This window comes from Mustela erminea, chromosome 14, assembly GCF_009829155.1.
Source record: "Mustela erminea isolate mMusErm1 chromosome 14, mMusErm1.Pri, whole genome shotgun sequence".
Lineage (NCBI taxonomy): Eukaryota > Metazoa > Chordata > Mammalia > Carnivora > Mustelidae > Mustela > Mustela erminea.
Genome location: NC_045627.1, coordinates 67,379,368 through 67,403,272, shown reverse-complemented (window position 1 = coordinate 67,403,272; position 23,905 = coordinate 67,379,368). Strand labels below are relative to the sequence as shown.

At 58.4% G+C, this 23,905-nt stretch overlaps 2 protein-coding genes and 1 long non-coding RNA gene across 3 annotated transcripts in view; 1 reads left to right on the top strand and 2 right to left on the bottom strand.

The window, feature by feature from the left end:
- Positions 1-23,905, top strand: part of COL17A1 (collagen type XVII alpha 1 chain) — a 52,519-nt gene that overhangs the window by 26,155 nt on the left and 2,459 nt on the right. The window contains exons 17-53 of the mRNA XM_032311829.1: positions 859-1,038; positions 1,555-1,776; positions 2,074-2,103; positions 2,289-2,315; positions 3,692-3,718; positions 3,820-3,882; positions 4,621-4,725; positions 5,392-5,454; positions 6,055-6,090; positions 6,658-6,711; positions 6,965-7,000; positions 7,473-7,508; positions 8,156-8,218; positions 9,366-9,401; positions 9,664-9,735; positions 10,502-10,528; positions 11,452-11,487; positions 13,351-13,386; positions 13,631-13,711; positions 15,649-15,684; positions 16,211-16,288; positions 17,186-17,239; positions 17,369-17,410; positions 17,565-17,618; positions 18,275-18,334; positions 18,646-18,672; positions 18,950-18,982; positions 19,078-19,143; positions 19,444-19,494; positions 19,982-20,107; positions 20,850-20,987; positions 21,482-21,547; positions 21,886-21,990; positions 22,317-22,406; positions 22,511-22,621; positions 23,072-23,218; positions 23,468-23,827. Coding sequence (XP_032167720.1) covers positions 859-1,038; positions 1,555-1,776; positions 2,074-2,103; positions 2,289-2,315; positions 3,692-3,718; positions 3,820-3,882; positions 4,621-4,725; positions 5,392-5,454; positions 6,055-6,090; positions 6,658-6,711; positions 6,965-7,000; positions 7,473-7,508; positions 8,156-8,218; positions 9,366-9,401; positions 9,664-9,735; positions 10,502-10,528; positions 11,452-11,487; positions 13,351-13,386; positions 13,631-13,711; positions 15,649-15,684; positions 16,211-16,288; positions 17,186-17,239; positions 17,369-17,410; positions 17,565-17,618; positions 18,275-18,334; positions 18,646-18,672; positions 18,950-18,982; positions 19,078-19,143; positions 19,444-19,494; positions 19,982-20,107; positions 20,850-20,987; positions 21,482-21,547; positions 21,886-21,990; positions 22,317-22,406; positions 22,511-22,621; positions 23,072-23,218; positions 23,468-23,827 — 2,874 coding nt within the window. The remainder of the gene's footprint in view (positions 1-858; positions 1,039-1,554; positions 1,777-2,073; positions 2,104-2,288; positions 2,316-3,691; positions 3,719-3,819; positions 3,883-4,620; positions 4,726-5,391; positions 5,455-6,054; positions 6,091-6,657; positions 6,712-6,964; positions 7,001-7,472; positions 7,509-8,155; positions 8,219-9,365; positions 9,402-9,663; positions 9,736-10,501; positions 10,529-11,451; positions 11,488-13,350; positions 13,387-13,630; positions 13,712-15,648; positions 15,685-16,210; positions 16,289-17,185; positions 17,240-17,368; positions 17,411-17,564; positions 17,619-18,274; positions 18,335-18,645; positions 18,673-18,949; positions 18,983-19,077; positions 19,144-19,443; positions 19,495-19,981; positions 20,108-20,849; positions 20,988-21,481; positions 21,548-21,885; positions 21,991-22,316; positions 22,407-22,510; positions 22,622-23,071; positions 23,219-23,467; positions 23,828-23,905) is intronic.
- LOC116572666 lies at positions 400-8,159 on the bottom strand. The gene is made up of 5 exons (XM_032311832.1): positions 6,216-8,159; positions 3,362-3,466; positions 3,132-3,274; positions 995-1,226; positions 400-789 (listed from the first exon to the last, which is right to left on the bottom strand). The coding sequence occupies exons 1-5, from the start codon at positions 6,510-6,512 to the stop codon at positions 571-573; spliced, it is 996 nt and encodes a 331-aa protein (XP_032167723.1). The 5' UTR covers positions 6,513-8,159; the 3' UTR covers positions 400-570.
- LOC116572667 lies at positions 16,282-23,075 on the bottom strand. Its single transcript, XR_004278465.1, has 3 exons — positions 22,615-23,075; positions 21,060-21,206; positions 16,282-17,948 (listed from the first exon to the last, which is right to left on the bottom strand). It is a non-coding gene; the product is annotated as an uncharacterized LOC116572667 (long non-coding RNA).

Sequence of the window (23,905 nt, the reverse complement as noted above, 5' to 3'; positions counted from 1 at the left end):
TGGTAATGAACGGAAGGATGACTGCCCCCTCACATACAGCTGGGGCACATGGGAGCCGCACCTCTAAATCATTCTGGAAGGTGGCCGGGTAGAGGACGGCAGGGCCACAGGCTGGGGTCTGGAGCAGGGCTGCAGCAGGAGGCCCCGCGTGTGCCCTTGGGCACTGCCGCCCAGAGTCCAGGGTCTCTCAGCAGGCCAGGAGCCAGAAGCCCCAACCTGGGCCTCGAGGGCCACAGAGACCACTTGCACACCTCCCGCCCTTTGCATTGGCTCACTTGCTTCCACAGTTTTGAGAGAGAAGCAGGTCAAGGGTTATCAGCCTATTTTAGACACTAAAAACCCTTTCCACTAAAAACAAAACCCACAAAACTTCCTGGCCACCCTGAGTTTAATTCCAGGCACAGCAGGGATTACGAAGAAGGAGCCATGGGAACGGAGATGGGGAGGTGGGAAGGCTTTGGGTTTGGCCATAATCAAATGCAGGAAGTGGTAGGAAATCCGGGGTCGTCATCAGGATTTTTAAACTTTGTGCCCTGTCCTGTGCTAACTACCTTAAGTGCCTTTTCTCCTTCATCCAACAATCATTCTAAGAAGGAGGCAAGCTCTTAACCCCATTTTATAAGAAAGGAAACCGAGGTGCAGGGACCCCCTCTGGTCGGCACAGCCAGGCTGGTCGGGTGCGTGCTCTTCACCAGCCGGGGCCTGTGTTCCATCCTTGAGCCCGGCTTCTCCTTTAGGGCCTTGCAGCCCCGACCAGCATTGGCTCAGCCCCTGCGAAGTCTCCAAAACCTAGAGAATTCGGAGGGAAGAGGGCACGAGTCTACTGCATTCACCTTACCCTTCCTTTGTCTTCCACAGATCTGCACAACTACAACCACCGCGGGGGTGGCGGGGGCGGCGGGGGCGGTGGGGGTCCGTGGGGGGCGGCGCCCGCCTGGTGCCCCTGCGGCTCCTGCTGCAGCTGGTGGAAGTGGCTGCTGGGCCTGCTGCTCACCTGGCTGCTGCTCCTGGGGCTGCTCTTCGGCCTCATCGCTCTGGGTACGTGCCTGTAGGGGGCCCCCCTGCCCGTGCAGAGGGCGGGAGTTTGCAGTTCCCGGGTGTGGAGGGTAGAGGGACTGGAGAGGATGGGTGTGGACCCCCTGTTACTGTGGATGAGCAGATGGGGCTCCGAGCCCCTGGGGTCCCGGTGTGGCTCCCAGCCGGGGGCCCTCTGTCCGCGGAACAGCCTGTGAAGCAAGCACAGGGCGGCTCTTAGGAACCAGGCCAGGCCTTCCCGGAGCCGCTTCGCACCTTCTGCCTGCCCTGCGTGGGCCTCTGTGTGGCCCCTGCCCCCACCCCCAGGGAGGAGGAGGGGGAGGACGAGGATGAGGAGGGCCCTCGCCGCAGCCACAGCACAGGACAAGGCCGACCCCCCAGTGCCATGTCACGTGCACCCCCCCACCCCCCTGTTCATCACGACAGGTGCCCTGTGTGTAGGGGTTGTAGCACGATGTCCCTAGAGCTCCAGTTCGGGCCGCGTGGAGACCCCCTGACAGCCTGTCTCCCCTGTTGCAGCTGAGGAGGTGCGGGCGTTGAAGGCTCGGGTGGCCGCACTGGAGCAGGGCCGGGGCGACGTCCTGCTCTACGACCAGAAGATGGATCGCGCCAATAAGGACCGGCTGCTGGGCACCGCCCCCCGCGTGGGAACAGATGCCGGGGGCCTGGGGCTTGATCACCACAGTCAGGAGGTGCTCTGGCTGTTCGTGAGGGACAAGCTGAAGGCTGAGCAGGAAAGCGGTGAGCATCCTTGTTCCCCCTCGTTTGCTCCTGCGGGGGGGTGGGGTAGAGCCTGGGACCTGAGGGCTGGGTCCCAGGGGGAGGGGGACTGGCCTTGCGATCCTATCTGACTGCTGGGAACGTCGGCCTGGAGGCGGGGTGAGGAGACTGCCCCAGGTCACACAGCCCGCACCCCTTAGAGTCTGGGTGCTAGTTCCCACCACAGTCCACCTGGTGTGTGTCTGTGTGTCCGTGTGTGTGCATGTGTGTGACACACACGGGATGTGCCACTAACTCCAGGTGTACCTTCCCTTGTAGGAAATCTCCGAGGAAGCCCCGGCCCGAAAGGTACTAGGTAGACTGGGCCTTGACCCTGGTCTCTTTTCCTGCCCTTGGACGGGGGTTTCTGGTTGGAAATTTTCCAGACTGCGGGATGAGTAGTGGAAAGATCTTGCGGTGTCTGTCGGGAGGGCGGAGAACGGCCCTCGGGTTCTCATCCCATCTCATACTCTTCGTTATCTGTCTGATTTCAGGTGACATGGGAAGTCAAGGCCCTAAAGGTAAATCAAGTGTGGCGCTTTTGACCCGGAATGTTAGTAAGGGCCGGTTTAAGGCAGTCAGCCAGGCTCTGGCTCCCAACACCCTGTCTTCCTGGCCAACTCTCCCTCATGTCAGGACTGCAGACCCTTGGGCTTTTGGGGGTTTAGTGACAAAGCAGGGCTCTGTGTCTCTGGGGCATCACCGTTCCTCATCCGTCCTCAGGGTTCTCGGAACTCCCCCCACAAGGACTCTGAATGTATCAAGGGCCTGCGTCTCCCTCAGCTCCAAAGGGCAGCTCAAGGGCCTGGAACTGTACATAATCCTTAGGGAGATTTCTAGAAATACAGATTCCTGGGCCCTGCCAGGAATCAGATCCTGTGGAACTGGATCTCTCCCTTCTCCCCGCAAGTTAATTCTGATGACCCAGGTCGGGCAGCCAGCTCCCAGGGGTCTTCGTGGGGGAGGCTGGAAGTGACTCCCAGCAAACAGAAAGAGGGGTCCTGTGGGGGAATCCAGCAGGAGCAACACCACCCGACTTCGGGGAGAGGGCAGTGTATAGCAAGGAGGCGGGACATACTCCCAGGAAAGGGGGCCCCACCGTCTTAGTTGGGGAACAGTTGTGGGCTAACTTGTGTGACACACATTCATCTGCCATAGGAAATGTATCTATTTCTTCAGAAAAGTGGTTGACAATCAGTGGGACAGGCCTGTGGGTGGAAGAGGTTTCCAAACCCAATGACCGCAGCAGCACCCCTTGATCTAACAGGGTGGGGTTCATAAGCTTCAGTGTGTAGGAGAGAGAAGTGCCAGCAGAGGCCGGGCCCCGCCCCCAGAACCTGGGATCCGGCAGGTGTGGGTGGCGCTGGGAGTCCAGGGTCTTGCTCACCCAGGTGGTTCTGAGGCCAGGGGAGCATGGTCCATTCTGAGAACCACTGTTCAAGGTGACGGGGCGGCCCTCCGTCCCCAGCTTTACCTCCTCCTGGAGAAAGTCCAGTGCAGGAATGGGCGTTCCTCCATCCGATGGCTTCTATTTCCCTTCCGGACTCCCACGCTCCCCACCCCTCACCTGGGTCACTACACGAGCTCCCTTCTGGAAGGCTCCAGCTTGCAGGCCACACACTGCTCCTGAGCATGCTGGATGTGAGGACAGCTGGTTCTGGAGTCCCCGACTCTCCAGTTCCCATGAAATACAAGATGTCACATTTGAATTTCAGAGAAATCATTGTCACTATGTCGTAAATATCGCGTTGAGTATACTTGGGCTACAAACATACTTAGTGTTTATCTGCGTCCCGTATATTTACTAAATTTGGCAAACCAACTAGTTCTACCAGTGTCTCTTTGAGGTAGCGAGCACTGGTCCTCTGACTTCTCACTTTTCTTTCTGTCCCCACAGGCGACCGAGGGCTCCCTGGGACTCCAGGTGCGTAACCTCTGATGGCGTGGCCGGTGTCGTGGGCGGCTCAGCCCTGGCTTCTGGTTCTAGGGGGAAAACAGGGCTGAGGTAGTTTTGTATTTCCACAGGCCTCCCTGGGCTCCTGGGCCATCCGGGTCCAGAAGGACCAAAGGGACAAAAAGGCAGTGTGGGTAAGAACCTCTGACCATTCTTTCGTTTCCTTATTCATTCGTTGATTCAGTAGCTGTTTATTAAGTGTCTGCCGTGTGCCAGGCCAGGCCACGTTTTAGGAGCTGCTCATCTTTGGGTTGGGGAGAAAGTCTGCAGACCTGACAAATAAGTGAAGTATGGAGCAGGGTCGGGCATGGATCATGGATCGTGAAATGGGGAAGACAGAGCCAGACAGGGCCCTGGGAACGCCAAGGGGGTAAATTTAAATAAGGTTGTAGAGAAGGCCTCACTGAGAAGCAGGTGCCCTTTGAACAGACTTGAGCAGACTGGAAGGGGGTGAGGTAGCTGGGGTGAGGAGTTGGGGGAAACACTGCCCCGGGCCTTGGGGCAAGAGTGTGCCATGGTGGGGGGGGGCGGGCAGGGGGAGGAGGGAGGCCTGGCTGGAGCCCACCAGAAGACTAAGGGTCCAGGCGGAGGCAGAGGGGTGGGGCCTGGAAGGATGTGGTAACACTGAGCTTTTCTTCCCCGTGAGTTACAAAGCCATCTGCAGGTTTGGGGCAGAAGTGGCTTGTGATCCACTTGGATTTTCTAAGGGTCACTCTAGCTTCTGGGTTGAGCCTGGGCTGCAGGGGTAAGGGGAGAAGCCAGGAGAGCAGGGCGGAGGCTCCAGGAAGGTGTTCTGCCGGCGAGATGCTGCCGCTGGAGCTCTGAGCCATGGCACTGGACCCGAACTCTGAGATGTCTGGTCCTTTCTTTAGGAGAGCCAGGCATGGAGGGACCCATGGGCCAGAGAGGGCGAGAAGGCCCCATGGGACCTCGTGGTGAACCAGGGCCTCCTGGGTTTGGAGAGAAAGGTGACAGAGGTAAGAGGCTCTTCCTTCCTCCTTCCCTTCATTCGCTTTTGCTGAGCACCTACCTCAAGCCAGGCTCTGTGCCAGGCCCTGCTAAAACTGTGCTCTCATGGGGGAGGTGGGCCGGGCTGTGCATTCGGGTTGAAGCTAAGAACCTGCAGGGCATAGAATCCACAAAGAACACGGTCAGGGGGAGAAGCAGAGTCATGGCTGAGGTGAAGGGCTCTGGGCAGAGCAGGGCCTGGATGAAGGCAGGCTAGGGTGTAAGTCCTTAAGCCTCCTGTGGCTAGAACTGGGCAGGGAAGGAGACCCAGGCCCAGCCCTGGGGGAGGTGGGGAAGATTTTACATTAGATTCCTAACCACGAGTCTGCTTTGGTCAGCGGAAACCAAGCACAGACACCAGAAATGCTCGAAACGCCAAAAGAGCATGAGCAAGAAGCTTTAGTTTTAGTTCGACTTTCCCTTAAAAGTGTTGTTCAACCGGGCAACAATTAGCGCACACCCGCTGGGTGCCAGACCTCGTGCAAAGTGAATAAAGGCTCTGGGGGCAGAAACTGAAGGTGTTTTGCAGATTTGTGGTCTCAAGGAGGTATCTGATGGATCAGAGGCCACAAGCAGCCTGGGAACTGTCCCCCCACAAATGACACCAAACTGAGGGGCGTCTCCTTTCTCCCCAGGGGCTGCTGGTGAACCTGGTGTTCAGGGCCCACCTGGCGTCCCAGGTTCTGTGGGTCCCAAAGGTAAGTCAAGTGCGAGGATGGTGCCCAGATTTGCCACGTCCAGGACCAGGATAGATTACAGAGGTCCAGGCACAGGGATGCTGGCAGCCAGAACCTGTTGCCCCGGGCCTGCACTAGGACAGTGGGCCCAAAGAGTGTCCCCCTGAAAAAGTCTCTGGGGGTCAGGACTGGGGTTGTATTTTTGGCTCCATGGAAATTTGGGACCATATTTCCATCTCTCTCCAGTGGCCCCGTTATGTGGCCCCTAACTGGGTGGGTGGGCCAAGAAGTCCACAGTCAGACAAGTTCCACACCTGACTGTGCCCAGACACACTTGTTCCGAAGCAACACGTGTGGACAACTCAGGGCGAACGGGGCCTTCTGAGTGTGACGCCCATGTGGCCAACTGTCCTCCGTACTGCTGCCCGGGCCCAGACGTTTTTCTCTGACCGGTCCCACCAACTGCAGCTGCCTCCCTAAGGAGAGCTTTGCACTTGGGTCACCCTCAGACCCACTGACGTGGGGTCACCTGGGAGTGAGCAACCCCCCACCCTTCACCGTGGGATCGGACCTCCCTGGCCTGCGCCTTGTCCCTGATGGTGGCTGTCTTGTCCTTCTCAGGTTCCAGCGGTTCTCCTGGCCCACGGGGTGTCCCAGGTCAGTGTGCTGTTTATATAAATAGATGCTCTTTCTGGGGAAAGGAAAGGGATGCCTAAGGGAAAAACCTTTTTTAGAGCAAAAGAGGTAGTTATAAAGTGAGCCTTCAGGAGACCCGTCTGTACGTGCATCCCCTGAAGCTGAGGTCCGGCTGCCAGTGGTTCCAGTGAGATCCGGTCCGACCCGGCTCCAGCAGCAGGCAGTCCCCGCCTGTTGCTCCCAAGCAGAGTCCCTGCACCTCCTCCCTGGGGGCCCGTGCCTCTCTGCCGCCATGGGAATCTGCCGCAGGGCACACCATACCACAGGCCATTGTCTCTGCCCAGGTCCCACTCTGTGGGTGTCCGCCCTACTCCCCACCCAGGGCCTGGTAACACGGGCCGGGAGCTGGCCCCGGACGAGGGAGCAGGGATGTGGGGAGGCATCTGCGGAGAAAGCAGCCCCCAATGTGGCCCCAGGGTGCGTGTGCCCCTGCGTGTGCACGTCTATGCCCATCTGTGCCCGTGTGCACACCCTTCAGCCCCAGAGCTGGGCCCCCTCATCTGCCTATGTGGTTTCCTTCATTTGCAGGCCCAATAGGTCCCCAAGGGCTCCGAGGGGAAGTTGGACTTCCTGGTATCAAAGGTAAGCTTGGGAGAGGACCTGGAGGGGAGGGGACATCGCCCTGTAGATGCCACTCGCTCAAGGAGGAGCATCTGGGGGGCCGGGAGGGTCTGGCAGCTGTGACCAGTGGCTAGTGTAGGCTGACAGGTACGTGAGCAGAGGGGAGGTCAGCATGGCGGGAGAGCCTGTCTGCACACACAGACCCTGCCCTTTCTTGGTCACTGCTCCTCTCCACTCAGGGCTCTTTACACAGAGTTGTCTATTATCTTTTCAGGTGACAAAGGACCTCTGGGGTCACCAGGACCCAAAGGTACGTTACTGCTGCTCAGACAGGCCTGTTGCCTGACTGCTAGGAGCTCAGAAGGGACCCCTGCCTCAAAGTCTGGGGGTGTGTGTGAGGGCACATTGCAGCCCAGCCTCTCACCTAGGGACACTGAGGCAGGAAGAAGGGAAACAGCCATCATGTCATAGCACTATGGTCGGGTGGTCCACAGGGGGCCGGGATACGGGGTTGAGGCATGTGCCCTGTAGTCTGGTTCTCCTCGTACCTGTGGCACCCACTTGAGTGCCAGTAGGGCTGGGGGCGGTCTGTGGGTGACCCTGGGGGGAGGGCAGGCTTGCTCCTTGGTTCACCAGTGCCCAGTCCTCACCATCATCCTCCTGACCGAGGCTCGTGGGCACAGAACTGCTCGACGCTGGGGTTCTGTCCCACTGAGTGAGGGGGTTTTCCTGGCTCCTGACTAATGCTTCTGCCACCCTGCCCTGCCCCGTGTTTGCTTCAGGTGACCAGGGAGAGAAAGGACCCCGAGGCCTCACAGGTCAGTCTTGCACAGGCATCTGCTGTGATCCATTAAAGACTTCTAGCAAATCCATTGGGCCCTGGAGGCAGAGAGAACCACAGGAGCATGAGACAGATCTCTGTCTAAAAACCTCCAGAAAACCTGTAATCTAAGAAAACAAAACAAAAAACAAGAACACAAGATAAAATAGTGAAGGGAGTGGAAGCCAGCATCATAATGTATGCGTAGTCCAGATGGAAAACATTTGGAACAGAAAAGGGAGTTTCTGGTTGTCTTGGATGATTTGGGGGGGATCCCGTGGGGACAATGACACTCTTCCCAAAGTAGCAGAGGCTTGGGAGCCTCTCATCCACTTACCCTCCTGCCACCTTGAATGATGGAAAACAGAACCCAGAGCAATGGTGCTTTGGCTGCAGGGGCAACTGTGTGGGGCCGGGGAGTAAGCTTCAGCCCCGACATGGCTCTGGGCATGTCTACACCCACCTGGGGACCCTGACCATCGCCGCTAAGCAGAGGCTGTGTCCCCAACCCCTGTCGGTCACCTCAAGCTCCCTGGCTGGGCAGATGGCAGTCTTGGGGGAGGGCGGGGAGAGAGGAGCGTCCTGTAGGTGTCTAGCACGCGTCTCTTGGAGGCCTCCAGGCAGCTTGGCCTGTTTCCTTTGCAGGTGAGCCGGGCTTGAGAGGCCTGCCTGGTGCTGTGGGTGAGCCCGGAGCCAAAGGAGCAGTCGGTGAGTGTCTCAGAGGAACCGATGCCACGGGTCATGGCCGCAGAGCTGAGTTCCTGCTTCTGGAGCTGCCTCTCCTATTCCCCAGTCTGCCGGCCCCTGCCAGAGGGCCTGTGTGCAGGTCGCTGCTGGGCCTGGGCAGTCGTCTCTGGGTTTCTCACTCCTGGGGGGTGAGTGGCCCATGTACGCTGCTCCCTGCCTCTAAGCCTCTCTGGCCACTGGGGAGGACAGACGAGTATCGAGGTCCTCCGGGACCCGTAGCGTTGCAGGCCCCGGCCCTCCAGAGCGGGCGTCCCGGCCAGATCCGGGGCTTAAGCATTCTTCCGACACTTAGCAAAGTGCTTGTCAACCAGGACGGGGAAGCTGGCCACCGACCCTCCGAGGGGCATTTAGCACCAAGTCCCAAAAGGGTCTGAGCTCCACCAGTGGGGCTGTGGTGTGTTCACTTTGGCGTTTGTTTAAAAGCGAGAAAGCTCTGGGCGCCCGCAGGCTGCCGTGTGGGGCAGGTCAGATGCTTTACCTGCCAGGAGGGAAGACAAAGCTCGTACAAGGTGACAGGTGCCCTGAGGTACAGAGTGCTAGGAGAGCGCTGCGGAGGTCTCCCTCCAGCCAGAGGGGTGAGGAGGGGCATGTCTTGTGGCCTTAGAAAGGAAGGAAGATTGCGTTGTGGTCAGCGTGGAAAACTCCATGGAGAGGCAACATGAGTGAGGACAGACAAAGGTTGGGGAAGAGGGGAGAAGGGGAGGGCGCCCCTTCAGACAGAGGTTAGCGTAATGCCCAGAGGAGAGGAGAGCTTGGAGGACCTCGATTCCCAGGACCTTGAGGGAACGAGGCAGACATGCGCTGGGCATCTGGTGTGAGCGGAATCTCCCAGGCCCTGGGGATGCAGCAGGGAGTTGCTGACCTGTGAGTTCCCTGCAGGAAAATACACAATTCCTGGGTGAGGGGAAGAGGCCAGGGAGAAAGGGGCAGCCAGAGGGGGTTCCCAAAGAGGAGGCTTCTTCCCTGGTTGGCAGCTGTGAGAGGGGCCCCTCGGCTCTCACTGGGAGACAACCCGCTGAGAGGCTGCAGGGGCTGCAGGGCAATCGGGGGAGGGAGGCCCCAAGTCACTCCCTGGGGTAACTGATGAGCTGTGCTTCTGCTTTCCTAGGACCCGCTGGCCCCGATGGACACCAGGGTCCAAGAGGTGGGTCACTGTCCTGCTTTCCTCCCACTCCCTGCCAGGCCTGCCCTGCCCACGTCGCAGCAGGCTGTGCCTAGTCCCCCGGATCCTCATGCCAGCAGGGCACGCATCATGTGGACCCTGCAAGGCCCAAGTCTTACTCCCCTTCTTTCTACCTGCCAGCAAGTTCCTCAGTAAAATTCCAAGAAACCAGAGGCTCAGATATGCTGGCTGCTTCAGCTTTCCTAAAAGGAAAACCTTTCAATGTTGCTCTTGCTCTCTGCAGGTGAACAAGGTCTGATGGGGATGCCTGGAACCCGAGGACCACAAGGGCCTTCTGGAGACCCAGGAAAGCCAGGTAACAGAGTGGGGAGAGGGAGCCACAGCCCTGTGTGTGTGTGTGTGTGTGTGTGTGTGTGCGCGCGCGTGCGTGCATGCCTGTGTGTGTATACGCACCAGTGCGTGTGCCTTATCCCATTTTCCTCCAGCATCTCAGCTGTCACAGCACCAGCTCTGGAGATCTGGACAACAGAGATGTACAACTGACAGATTAACAGAAAATGAGTTCTAGGCAGGAACAAGGAATGTCTTAAAAACTGCAGAGTTTAAGGCCATTTCCACCCATACTCTGCTACTCTGAGCACCCCTGTCCTTCTCCCCTCTGGCCATCCCTGGGCCCTCACCAATACCCCCCAGTCTGAAAAGAGGGGCCATTGTTAGGGTTTCTGCTCAAGGCCCAGTAGGAGCAAGAGCCACCAGGTCACAGGAGGTCAGACCAAAGCAAGCCAAGAGAGCTGCAAGGGCAGGGCGGCATTCAGTCGAGGGGCCTACTCCGGGCCGGGGGGCCGCCTGGCTCCTTTGGTGGGCACTCAGATAGGGAGCACCGAGGGAGGGAATCTTGGGGGGCCAGCATGAGTGTATCAGCTTGCTGGGTTCTTGGCTCTCAGATGCCGAAGTGTGTGACCCCAAGCAGGCTAAGATCCATCGCCTGATGGAGCAATGGTCCTGTCACGGCAAAGTCCAAACAACACTTTGTCCGGCACTGGGAGGACCCTGGAGTCTGAGGTTGTGGCTCCTCAGCCCTCCTCCATCTCTTTCTCTCCCTCCCTCCCCCTTCTCCGTAGGTCTCACCGGACCCCAAGGACCTCAGGGTGAGTCCTGGGCCCCTCCCACCTCCAGATGACCCCTGCCCAGCCTCCTGCTTCCAGCTTTTGGCAAATGCCTCGCCAGTCACCTTGGGGTTTCCTCTCCTCCCTGCGGCCCCCCGACCCCCACAGATTGGTTCAGGTCCTTTCACTGTGAGTCTTAAACACCCGAGGAACGATAAATACACACAAAACAATCCAGAAAGCCCTTGTGGAAAAGTGAAGTTAAACCATGGGCCGCTTGGGTCTGCCTGGTGCGGGCTGCAGGAGCCCCGAGGAAGCCCCAGGCACAGGAGTTGCACTGGCCCCACGGAGGCCCCCTCTCTCGCTGGCCGGGTAGGAAAGGGGGCTCCCTGCATGCACAGGCCCAGTGTCCCTGGGACAACTTCAGTGGCAGTCTGTTCTACAGCTGCGCTGGCATTTGGATTTCAGAAGTTGTCACCATGCCCAGCCCCAGCTCCTAAAGGCAATTAGGTGAAGATGTGAAGTAAAATCAAGCGGCAGGTGTCCCCCCACAAGCTGAGTGCACGGGCCTCCTTGACATGCTTCCTCGTAGAGCTCAACAGACCAAAGCAAGGTGGAAAGCAGCAGCCCAGCCCTTACTCCCCTCCATGGCTGGGAAATGTGGGGACCAGGGCTGCCTTGCAGCTATAGTGGGGCTTATAATCCAGACCGACTGGGATCCCCCAAAGCTGCATCTGCAGGCCTCTGCCTCCCTCAAACCCAGTGGCCGCCCCATTTCCCAGAGAGGGAGAAGCGGTCAGAGCAGGAGTCCCTGAGGGGCCCCCAGACTAAAGCAGAAGGCAAAGGCAGGTGGCTCTGTTGGGGTCTCCCTGGGGCCATGGTACAGCCCCATGGCCGTTACCGCCACTGGGGTCTGGAACTGCAGGTCCTCAAGCATTCCCACTGACTTGTTTTCCTCTCATCAGGACTTCCTGGTACCCCTGGCCGACCAGGAGCTAAAGGTAAGTGGTTTTCTAGTTCAGAAATTCATTCTTTTTCCTAGTCATTTTTGCGGGAAGGGAGAGACGGGCAGGAGGGAAGCCCCTCTCTGGCCGGAGTCTGGATCAACAGTGGCATCTAGTGGTGTTAGCAGAAGGCAGTGCAGCTGGGGAGCCAGGGACTCCGTTCAGATCCAGAGTCCTGAATCCTCGAGCCCCACACCCACACCTCCTGCCTCCATCCTGCACCCTGCCTGATACCAGGCATCTCCAGGCCGTTGCTGGAGCAGGAGCTGGAAGGGTGCTGCCTCTCAGAGCCTTTGCATCTCGTGGCTTGCCTTCAAAACATCCCTGTTCATATTCTGTCTCCCTGGCTTAGGGCTGGTCCCCCCCAGAGTGACCCTTCCCTGGGACAGGGACCTCCTTCGTCCTTTTCATTCACGCAGGCCTCCATGTACCTGTGTACCCCACAACCTTTGCCAGCGGGGGAGAAGCACCTCAGTGCCCCTCAGAGGGCAAGGTCTAAGTTCCAAGAGGAGGAAGTCCTCTGCAGGGGTCTGACCAGAGCCAGCGTGGTAACCCCACATGCAGGGGACACTCTTGTCCTGCTCGACTCCTCTGCCATTGTTCAGTTCTGCAACCCCTAGATACCAACCCCGAGCCAGTCCAGGGATAAAGTCTTTCTTCATCTGTCTTTTTCCTGTCCCAAATCCTGACATTCCGTGGAGCTATTTTGACATGAGCAGTCACTATCATCTTGGGGAGAACCTAGGAATGAAATTACTACTTTCCAGAAACTATTGCCAGTGACTAGTTGGGCCAGGAAGTTCATTTGGGACAAATTAATGTAATTCCACAATGATAACAGCTGGGTTCCTGCATCTCAGGCAGACTAACCTCTGGGGCTATAGATCTATTCATGGATTGGGGATCCCTGAGGATACCAGACACCCTCTCCTTCTTGTGGGCCTCTGACTTGCTGTCCAGGAGGGATTTCAGATTCTCCTCTTGACCCTGACCGCAGGGAATGGCAGATAGGAAGCACAGAACCACGCTCTACTTTCCAAGGGTCATCCTCCTCTCCATCATGGTGCGGGTGATGGGCTTGCCCACAGATCATGGGAAATGACAGAAGAGGCCACCGAGGAGCTCCCAGGGGAAAGGTTTTTCTGTCCTCCACTCTGTTCACTCAGTTCCCTGGAGTCCATCCATTTCCAGTCCCGAGAGGTGCCTCATGGAGGCAGTGTCCGGTGGTCCATAAGTTGGGAAAGTGGGAACCTGAATCCCCTTGTTGGAAGTCCTCTACCCACATTTGCATTTTCGACCCTCTCAGCTACAGGCAGGAAAGAGCTCTCTCAAGCCCCGTGTACCTCCAGCTCCCCTAGACTTACCAGCCACAGTCTACTCTGCACAGCCTGTGACTACTGTCCCAGGAATTAGCATCCTGAGGGGCACTGCACGGACCAGGCTGCCCCTCCCAGGCTCTTGGCCTCTGTCCCTTGGCCTCTTGGGACTCTTCCATCTGAGGCAGCTCCCAGAGAGAGCCCGTGAGGCCGGGCCTGGGAGTGGGGATGACTCCTCGTCAGACTCCCTCTGGCCTGGCGGAAAGGGAGACTCTCCTACCTCTGAGGAAGCCCCTCCGCGGAGACCCAGCTGCTCCCAAGAGCTGATGTGGGCCTGGAAGCCTGATGTGGCCTCAGGGTTTCTGGCCCTGAGATTTGGGCTTAATGCATCCTGCGAGCTCCCCTGTGAGTCATTAAAAGGCCTTTAGCCTAAGGGTGGGAGGCCCAGAAGTGGCTCTCACACTCGATCAGAAGCCTTGGCAATGATTTATGGAGCCACCAGTTGGTCCTGGGAATAACTGTTCGCCTTTTCCTTCCCTCCCAGGGGAACCTGGAGCTCCAGGCAGGATCGTGACCTCAGGTGGGCAGGCCCGGGAGGGTGGTCCTCCTTCTCATGTCCTGGGCGTCTGCCCTGGCTCTGCCTTGGCAGCCTCAGGCAGCGCCAGTCGGGGCTTCTGGCAGCTGTGGGGAGGGCTCTTGGGTTGAGGTCACGGGGGCGGGTGGGGGCAGGACGCCCCAGCCTGGTCTGCCCACAGGCTGGCTGGGGCCAAGCACCTCTGAGCAAGAAGATTGAGGGTCCCTGTTCATGTGCTTCCGGTTTTCAGAGGGGTCATCGACGATCACTGTTCCGGGCCCGCCGGGGCCTCCTGGAGCCATGGGACCACCAGGACCTCCAGGTGCCCCAGGTCAGTCGTTTTCTTGCTTGTTCTTCAGTGCACCTCTGAGCTTGCATTGAAGGACAGCAATGTTGGCTCAAATCCTGAACCCCAAGAAGAGTAAGAAGCCCCCTCTGGCCCAGCCTAGCGAGTGCCCATCACACCCTAGCAGGTACCCCATGCACCCGCAGGCCTTGCTTCACCAGGGCCCCACTCACCCGTGGCGGTTCAGGCAGGGCCAGGACTCCCTTGGCTGAGAAGCAGCAGAGGCACAACTTGGCCCTCGTCCTTCCGCCTCTGGAGCTTATGTGTGACTTCAATTTGTTGCCTTTTGGAAAACAATTATATAAAATGCATTAAGGGCAACAAAAATGCTAGGAATCTGGGCACCTGGGTGGCTCAGTGGGTTAAGCCGCTGCCTTCGGCTCAGGTCATGATCTCAGGGTCCTGGGATCGAGTCCCGCATCGGGCTCTCTGCTCAGCAGGGAGCCTGCTTCCTCCTCCCTCTCTCTGCCTGCCTCTCTGCCTACTTGTGATCTCTCTCTGTCAAATAAATAAATAAAATCTTTAAAAAAAAAAATGCTAGGAATCTGGAGAAACCCTCTCCACATTGTCCAGCCACAGTATGGTCGCTGTGCAACAACAAAGCCTTCGAGCCGTTATTGAGAAGCGCGTGTCCTTTGAGGCTGCACCTGTGTTTTTACAAGATGAGAAAAGATGCTGTAAGAAAATGAAATGCTGGGACGCCTGGGTGGCTCAGTTGGTTAAGCAGCTGCCTTCGGCTCAGGTCATGATCCCAGTGTCCTGGGATCGAGTCCCACAACGGGCTCCTTGCTCAGCAGGGAGCCTGCTTCTCCCTCTGCTTCTGCCTGCCTCTCTGTCTGCCTGTGCTCACTCTCTCTGACAAATAAATAAATAAAATCTTAAAAAAAAAAAAAAAAAAAAAAAAAAAAGAAAATGAAATGCTTACAGGTTAAGGGATTATAGATACTTTTTTCTATTTTTCCAAAATACCTGTGATTGTGTTATCTATTTTTTTTTAAGATTTTATTTATTTATTTGACAAAGAGAGAGATCACAAATAGGCAGCGAGACAGACAGAGAGAGAGAGATAAGGAGAAGCAGGCTCCCTGCTGAGCAGAGAGCCCTATGCGGGACTCGATCCCAGGCCCCTGGGATCATGACCTGAACCAAAGAGGCTTAACCCACTGAGCCACCCAGGCACCCCAAGTGTTATCTATTTTTTATAAAGGGTTTTCTTTTTGTTTGTTTGTTTTAAATTAAATAATCTCTACACCCAGTGTGGGGCTGGAACTCATGACCCTGAGATCAAGAGTCACATGCTTTCCCGATTGAGCCAGCCAGGCGCCCCTAGCTATTTTTTTTTTTTAATTTATTTATCTGACAGACATTACAAGCAGGCAGAGAGAGAGGGGGAAGCAAGCTCCCTGCTGAGCAGAGAGCCCGATGTGGGGCTCGATCCCAGGACCCTGAGACCATAACCTGAGCTGAAGGCAGAGGCTTAACCCACTGAGCCACCCAGGCGCCCCCCCCCCCCCCGCTATTTTTTAATTTAAAAAATGTTACATGTAAGTGATGTGGATGATTTAATAGAACCAATGCACGTATGGCTCAGCCTTCTGATTCGCTCCCTCCCGTGAGAGGAGGATACTGAGGGCGCTGCAAAGGCCCTAACCACGGCAGGGTGCGGGAGGGTGGGCAGAGAGGGCAGCCCGGCCTGTCGCAGAGCCCTGGGTTCAGGAAAGGAACTCTCACAGGATGGACCACAGAGCTGGTCTCAAATTGCTTATTCCTCTCAAGGAAGCAAGCTGACCTTTTTGGGCCACTGTACTGTGCCTTGGGAGGAAGCTACGTGTCTCCCCAGGAACCTGCCCTTTCTTCAGTTCTTTCTAGAACTGTAACCCTAGAGGTGTGGTAAAGCCTTTTCTTCCCAACTTCATCTCTAGGTCCTGTGGGCCCAGCTGGTCTCCCTGGACAGCAAGGTATGTCCGTCCCACAAGAACATAGGACTGTGGGCTCAGTGGGGAAGGCTTCCTTCCCAGGCTGGACTTGGGACCCCATCTTTAAGTGAGGTGACAGACCTGCATTTGGGGAAGGGAGGTGAGGGGGTGACCTGGTGCTTCCCTAAGAGCCTCGCTGGGCCTCAACTGCAAGGAGAAACACCGCTCTTCTTCCTGTGTCTCTGAGAAGGTAGGGGTCTTCCAGACAGGGGAGCAAGGCTCTGTGGCCCCCAGTCAGGGTCAAGCTTGGCTATTTCATAGGTGTCACGCCTCTTGTGACCAGACCCGATCACTGTGCCACTGTTGAGTGATTTATCCAAACACCAAAAAACGGATTTAGGAAAAGGTGGTGCAGTTGCTCCGCGGCTGTTAAGGCTGCAAACAGGAATGTTCCCAGTGGGCTCTCCGGCCCCGGCCATCACCCCTGCATGGCTCCAGGCCCTCTGGACAGAAAGCAGGGTGGGGTCACTGCAGAGGGTGCTCACGTGACCCTGTGTCCTTCACACAGGCCCACGTGGGGAGCGAGGACTTACTGGTGAATCTTTCGTGGGCAGCAGCAGCTCCATCGCTGAGGTCCTCTCCACCCGTGAGTGCCCCCCGTGTTCTCTGGGGATGAGGTGACGCCGGGACGGGCGCGGGATGGGTGGTGGTGCACTGGGGGCCCACAGCAGCTGGACCAGTGCGTCATCCTGGGCCCCAGTTGGGACCGGGAATGACAAGTGGCTCTGAAAGGCGATGCTGGCCTCAAAGCAACAGCGGGGCTTTTGTCAGCTCTAGAGGGTGAGTCACTGGGATGGGGCAGCTGTCAGAGGTTCTTGGGATTCTAGGGGAACTGGGGTCACATCAGGATTCTGAAGTGAGCTGGGTGCTAGGAGAATGGCTGGCAAGAGTCTGCATCCCCACTCAGTAGGGACCGGGCTCCATGGGTTCTTGGCCATAGGCCCGGCCTGGGAGGGTGAGTTCTTGGTTCTTCTGTTCCCAGAGTCCTTTAAAGAGTCCCTGCAAACATGCACTGGGCCTCCCACTTAGACAGCTGAATAGCAAAGACCATAGCCAAGCATGGCCCAACAGTCACCGTGTGCTAGACTTGTGTTGCGGGACCTCCCTGGGTCTGCACAGGGCTCGACATAGGTCTTATGCCTCTGGTTTAGAGAAGAGCAAACAGAGGCCAAAAGAGATTGCGAACTCACCCAAAGCCACCAGCTGGAAGGAGCAGAGCAGGAGCTTGAACTTGGACTGATCCCAAAGTCTCGTACTTAGCTCTCAGGGAGTCTGCCTGCGGCCTTGGCCTGCCTTGCTTGTGAGCGAGAAGCACTGCTAGCAGAGGGGGTCCTGGAGGGCCCTGCGCAATGACTCAGAGCCGGCCTCTGGGGTGTGAGTGGGGCGCGGGGCCCTGGCACTGACGATCCTAATGAGGGGTGAGGCCGGCAGAGAACAGCCTCATGAAAGTTTCCGCTCATTTCTGTTTTTGTTCCCTCCACAGAAGGTCTTGATTTACGAGGTCCCCCAGGCCCACCTGGACCACCTGGGCCTCCAGGTGAGCATCTCGGGTCATTGGAAGGTGGGGAATTGTGGGGGACATGGCACTTAGGAAGCTGAGATCCTGTTCATAGCATAGGTCAGCTCCCCGAGTTCAGCATGGCCTCTTGCTTGTACTCTTCTGCAGGACCTTCCATTCCAGGCCCGCCAGGACCCCGAGGCCCAGCAGGTGAGAGCTAAGCTCCTTGGTGAGAGACACAAGACCATGGTGCCCAGAGCCCAGGCCTGGCTCTCAGGAAAGAGCTTCCCTGCCACTTTTCCTGGGCAGAGGGATCTTGGTTCATGACTGGGCTTTACAAAGTCTTGGTGGTTCTTTTATCTAGGAGAAGGCCTGCCAGGCCCACCAGGCCCACCAGGATCTCTCCTGACCAATTCAGGTAATGTTACAGAGTCAAGCGTCAAGCCCTCCCCTCCCCCCCACCATTTTCCACCTCAGCCCTGGCTCCAGGAGTGCTGGGGTCCCAGGCATGTGGTCTTCCTGACCTGCTCACCATGCTTCCTCCTTCGGACCTTCTACCACAGGGTGTTCGCATAAACTCCATAGAGCAGGAGTTCTGCAGGTAGAACAAGAACCCATACCAGCCCAGCCACTCTGAGCGAGCCCACTAACCTGTTCGAGGGGAGGGAGCCAGTTCTGCGCTTGGGGAGCTTCTGGGCTGACTGGTTAATGACTGGGCACCTGGTTTCCGTCCTTGGGAAGCCTTGGTCTGAGAAGTAGACAGGACACACCCGTGAAAGGAAATAAATGTTGACAGTGTGACGCGGAAACACATGGAAATAACTTCCGAGCAAATGTTAGCCCAGAATTTGTCCCTCATGGAAAATCCACTCCACCATCTTCCTATCCAACCATCTTTGTTAGTTTCTTCTCTCATTTTCATTTCTACCCAACCTTCCGGTTTTCCGTCTGTTTATTTATCCGTGCCTCTGCCAAGCGTGGAGGGAGCAGCTGCAGTGTGCCAGGCTCCGTGCTGGGTGCTGTGGTCGCACAAGTACCACCGTGCCCGCACTCCAAACTCCTTCTCCTCCGCAGAGACCTTCTTCTCAGGGCCCCCCGGCCCCCCGGGACCCCCCGGCCCCAAGGGAGACCAAGGTGAGTCCTGTCTCAGGGCACAGAAGGCTGTGTGCCCCTGCTTACTCAAGGGGGGCAGGAGAGGGGGGACGACCTGGGACACGTGTGTGTCCTCCTGCATCACCTCAGGGGCTCGGCCGGCGGGAGCATGGGGTGAGGGTCACAGTGGGTAGAAGCTTCGGCGTGGGCTGGCCTGCTGGGAGCAGAGGCACAAGGAGCCCCACGCCCCGTGTCTGCTCCAGCACAGAGCCCCAGCCCTGCCCCTACAGGCCCCCTGAAGCCACGGCACCCAGTAGGTATGCGTCTCACTCCTGTCTCTCTCCTTCCCTCAGGCCCCCCAGGCCCCCGAGGACACCAAGGTATAGTAGAGCTGGCATCAGACAAAATGTGGGGTGGGGGAGGGTTGGGGTGGCAAAAGCCGATCCTCTGAGAGCCTTGAGCATCCTGTGAATGCATTTTGTTCAAATGCGGGCGGACGTGTGGGCATCTGAATGGTTGGGAAGGCGGGCGCAGGGTGCGTGTGCCCGTGGCAGCTCTAGGTTGGGGAAGCTTGGGAGGGAAGGGGGGTTGAGGGCTGGGCCTGGGGAGGAGGGAGAGGAGCACAGCTGACTGACCCCTCTCCGGTGTGTCCCTCAGGCGAGCAAGGCCTCCCCGGGTTCTCCACCTCCGGTAAGTGCTAAGCCCCCGCCCCCACTGCTGGCTCTGACCGGAGCCCTCAGCCCTGGCTGACGGCTCTGTGGGCTCTGTGTGGTGTTGGCTTCCAGGTTCCAGTTCCCTTGGACTCAACCTGCAGGGACCACCCGGCCCCCGGGGACCCAAGGGGGACAAAGGTCAGTGAGGGGAACAGCCAAGAAGACAGGTCTACAGGTCTCAGCGCAAGAATGCCACCCAGAGTCCGAACAGAAGGCAGGGAGCACTCATGCTCAAGGCGTGGGAGGAAGGCGAGGCTGGAGGGAGGGGGAGGAGGCCGTGAGGACAACCCCTGCCTGAGCGGAGCCTGTGGCGGCACTGCAGAAACGGAGAGACGGCGCCAGCTGTGGAGTCACATGCGGATAGACGCGGTTGGGCTTAACCAGGGCAGGGTTCCTGGACCAGGGGATGCCAACAGCGCCTCTCGTTTTGGATTCCAGGTGATCCTGGGGTCCCAGGGGCTCCTGGCATTCCTGGTGGTCTCTCTCAAGGTAAGAACCAAAGGCGACCAGAGTTCTTTTCCCCTAATTAAAGCAAGGACACCGCTTCACTCACGATTCAGTGTTGATCAGGTCTCTTCTCCACGTGCTAGGCCTCGGTGCTGCCTTGACGGTGGCTCTGAGTTGGTGGGGGTGGTAGGGGAGGCCCCTGCCCAGCAAGGTGGCTAACGACGGGCAGTGAGGAACAGAACAGACACTGGGGCCAGGGGGACATGGAGGGGAGGGAGCCTCTGGGCTAGTGAGCAGGTTGCTGAAGGGAGGGTCTGGCCTGGGCAAGCGCAACTCTGAGCCCCTTTCAGACATGGCTGCTCCAGGCACTCCCTTCCTCTTTTTGGAGGGACCCTCCTCTTTGCCACCACCCTCTTTCTCCTGCTCAGAGAGATCCTCTGTCCTCGGGCTGTGGAAGCAGTGTCTGCGCCCTTCTCCGACCCTCTGGTGGGCTTTTCTTAGTAGACTCAGAAGGCTTTCCTTCCTGCAGGGGGATCGTCGTCAAGCACGATGTTCGTGCCAGGCCCCCCAGGCCCCCCAGGCCCCCCAGGGCCCCCAGGCTCCATCAGTAGCTCTGGCCGGGAGATCCAGCAGTACATCTCTGAGTACATGCAGAGTGAGTACCGGGGTCTGAGTGTGTGTGCACATGCGTGTGTGCGTGCACGTCTGCTCCGGCTGGGGCATCTCCAGTGCTTTCTGGAGCCCGGCTATTTCAGGAAGCCTCCAGTCTCCTCCTCCTTATGTAAGGAAACATGGCAGGTCCCACTGCCTGTACCAGTGCGGGGCAGTGGCAGAGGGGAGTGGGTGGGAGCTGGAGGCGGCGAGCAGGGCCAGAGGGGTGTGCTTGCATGTGCATGAGTGCGCACGTGCGTGCATGTGGCAGAGGACAGCAGTGTGTAGGCCAAGCCTAGGTCAGAAATCCACCTGCAGCCAGGACCGCATGTCCATGCGCTCCCCTAACACCCGCCTTCTCACCGCTCCCCACACAGGTTGGTCCGGTCCTCACCCACACTCACACGCTTGTCCACATGTGCACACAGCCACACACACACTTTCACACAAATGTACGCCCCCAGCCTCATCCCTGTACTCCTCATGTATGTGAGGCTGTGAAGCCCACGAATGTGGGCACAGAGCTTTGTCAGAGCCTCATTGTGCTCAGTCTTCAAGTAGCACCCGACCCAGTGCAGGGCTTGGCCTCAGTTTCTCTGTCTGTAACCAGGAGTCTAGGCTTCCTGCTGGCCCCGTCTTGGGCTATGTATGTGGCGGGGAGGGCATCCCGCCCAGTGCTTCAGGTCATCTCGGGGGAAGACATGCCCTCTTGGGGACAGGCTTGACTTTGCTTTCTTTGTTGGCAGGCGACAGCATTCGGGCATATCTCTCTGGAGTTCGGGGTCCCCCTGGACCACCTGGTCCCCCAGGGCCTGTCACCACCATTGCAGGGGAGACTTTTGACTACTCAGAGCTGGCAAGCCGTGTCGGGAGCTACTTGCAGAGTGAGCCTCGCCCCACCCCTGTAATGACCTCTCCTGCCCTTGGTCACTTTGTTCCAGAGCACCCGCACTTACTTTGCCCTTCTGGATGTGGAGTTCAGTTCTGAATTCGTGGCTCTCGGGCCACTGGGATTGAGCTTCAAGAAGGGGTTGCTCAGGTTAAGAGGAGGCCACACTGCAGAGCCACACGGAATGAGCCTTTTTGTGATGAACAGACGTGCCCTAAGGGTTTGAAAAGGGAACAAGATTGGCGGGATCTGGCAGGAGTTGGGCTAAAGCATACTCTGGAAGACAAACTTCATTTCTTACCCAACAAAACAAACACAAAACCAAAACCATCTTTGTTTTTTTTCCACGCATCCCCAATAGCCCCTCCCGCCCCCGATGATTCATTTCCACAAATGGACTGGCTGGCTGGCCGGTCCTGGTGGGGCCGCAGCGGGGAGAGGGGGTGCTTCAGTCTTGCCGAGCGGGTAACACAGTCTCCTTCCCCACAGCCTCGGGGTACAGCATCAGCTCCTCCACCTCCATCTCCTCTGAGGACATCGTGGCTGTGCTGAAACGTGAGTGCCTGCAGCGTGGGCTTGTAGGTGGGGGCTCTGGAGGCACAGCTGGTCCAGGTCTGAGCTGAGCCCGGTGAGGGCTGCAGAGGGAGGAGGTGCCCCTCCTCCATCCTGGCCCCTTGAGTCCATACTCCGGGGTACGAGGGCAGCAGATGTCCCCGTCCCCAGTGCTAGGTAACCAGCAGGTGCCTTATTGGGTACCTGGAAGCTCCCCTCTGTGGACTGAGACCCCAGAACTCTGGGGCCAGCCTGTGGGGGCGGACCTAGCTATGGCCGCGTGGTGGTGCGGGAGCCCTGTGGCCTGGGGGGGCCCACGCCAGTGCAGCCTGTCCTTGCAGGGGATGACGTGAGGCAGTATCTGCGTCAGTATCTGGTTGGAGATTGGTCCCTCCAGTCTTTGGACTACGCCGAGCTGAGCAGTCGCGTTCTCAGCTACATGTCCAGTGAGTGTCTGCCCTCCAGGCCTGCCCCCTGCAGGCAGACGGTCAGCAGGGCCCTGGCAGGGCGGCGCGGGGCGGTGGCGGGGGGGAGGCACTGAACTTGTCTGCACTGGCCCCTGATGTTCCCCTGCCAGGTGGCACCAAGCCCAGGAGGACTGGGCCGTGTTCAGAGCCATTCCCACCTGTGGCCCCAGAGCAGGTCGCCCGCTAAGCCCGGCCAGGGAAGCCAGGAGTGAGTGGCTAGGCCACTGTCCTGTACGGAGTTCACACACAACTCGCACACACCCATGCAGTGTGAATCTGTCACAACTTGGGGTCTTGTTCCTCAGGTTCTGGAATCAGCATTGGGCTTCCTGGCCCTCCGGGACCCCCTGGCTTGCCAGGAACATCCTATGAAGAGCTCCTCTCCTTGCTTCAAGGTAAGGCTGGTCAGGAGCCATCTGTCCACGTGGCTTGGGGATGGAAGGCAGAGGCCCTTGGCCCAGACCCCCCACGGACTCTGGCCTCTTCTTTGGTGTCTCAGGGTCTGAATACAGAGGCATCATTGGGCCCCCCGGCCCCCCTGGGCCCCCAGGGATCCCAGGCAACGTGTGGTCCAGCATCAGCGTGGAAGACCTCTCTTCTTACCTGCACAGTAAGGCTCAGGGAGGAGGGCAGCCAGAGAGGGTGAAGCTGTTGGGCCAGTCACCCGGTCCTCTTAAAGCACATACAGGGCTAGGTCCTGGAGAGCAACACCCTTGCTTCTGAGGTGCTTTCAGCTGTGACAAGGGGACTGTTGGGAGAGGCCATACTCGCAGGTGCAGCCCTCAGAGGTGTCATGAACGGTGTGTGTCATGAACAGAAGTGTGATTGTGTGGCAGGAGAACGGGGGGAGGGGGATGGGATTTGGGTCGAGTGAGGCTCCAAACTGGGAGTGGAAAGGCAGGTCTGAGCAGTGGCTCCCGGGTAATGCCAGGAGCCGGACCCCCGGTATTCCCTCCTCCCCTTCTTTCCAAGAGGAGCTGCACCCCTGAGCACAGGCTGGAAACTCAGCCTCCCCACTGGGCCATCCCTGACCTTTCTCTTTCTCTGGCCTCCCATTCAGCTGCTGGCGTGTCCTCCATCCCTGGCCCTCCAGGCCCTCCTGGCCCTCCGGGTCCTCGAGGGCCTCCAGGGGTCTCGGGAGCTCTGGCAACCTACGCGGCCGAAAACAGCGACAGCTTCCGGAGTGAACTGATCAGCTACCTCACGAGTAGGTGCCCCCTTCCCAGACCTTGCTCCTCCCTGGGAGAGGGCAGCCGGTGCTTGAACGAACCCGGGGGGCCAAATGCCAAATGCGGGGAGAGCCCACGTTCTTCCTCACCAGCACTCCTTCTCCAGCGCAAGTGCCTTGAGGTTCGCATCCTGCTTCGGGGCCGTGAAACCTTGGGAGAGGCCTCTTAACTCCCTTCCTCTCCATCCCCAGACCTAAGCCCCAACTAATGCGGCCTCCTTCCTGCAGGCCCGGATGTGCGGAGCTTCATCGTGGGCCCACCGGGCCCTCCGGGACCCCAGGGGCCGCCTGGGGACAGCCGCCTCGTGTCCATGGACGGCTCCTATAGCCGGGGCAGCAGGTCCTCCTCTCACAGCGCGTCGGTCAGCCGGGGCTCCTCCTACAGCTCCTCCATGGGCATAGGAGGATCCAGTGGAGGCTCCCTTGGTGAAGGGGGGGCCTTTGGCCTGGACATGGGCCTGGACCGAGGCTACGGGGGAGCAGCAGAAGGTGGCATGTACGGTGGTGAAGGTGGACTGTTCGGAGCTGGCTTTGCCGGAGGTCTGGACTACAACGAGCTGGCTGTTCGGGTATCTGAGAGCTTGCAACGTAAGTCCCGACCCGTAGGCCTCGGTGCTGTGGGGAGGGTGGAGGCGGGGAGCCCGTGGGCAGCTCAAATTATAGGCT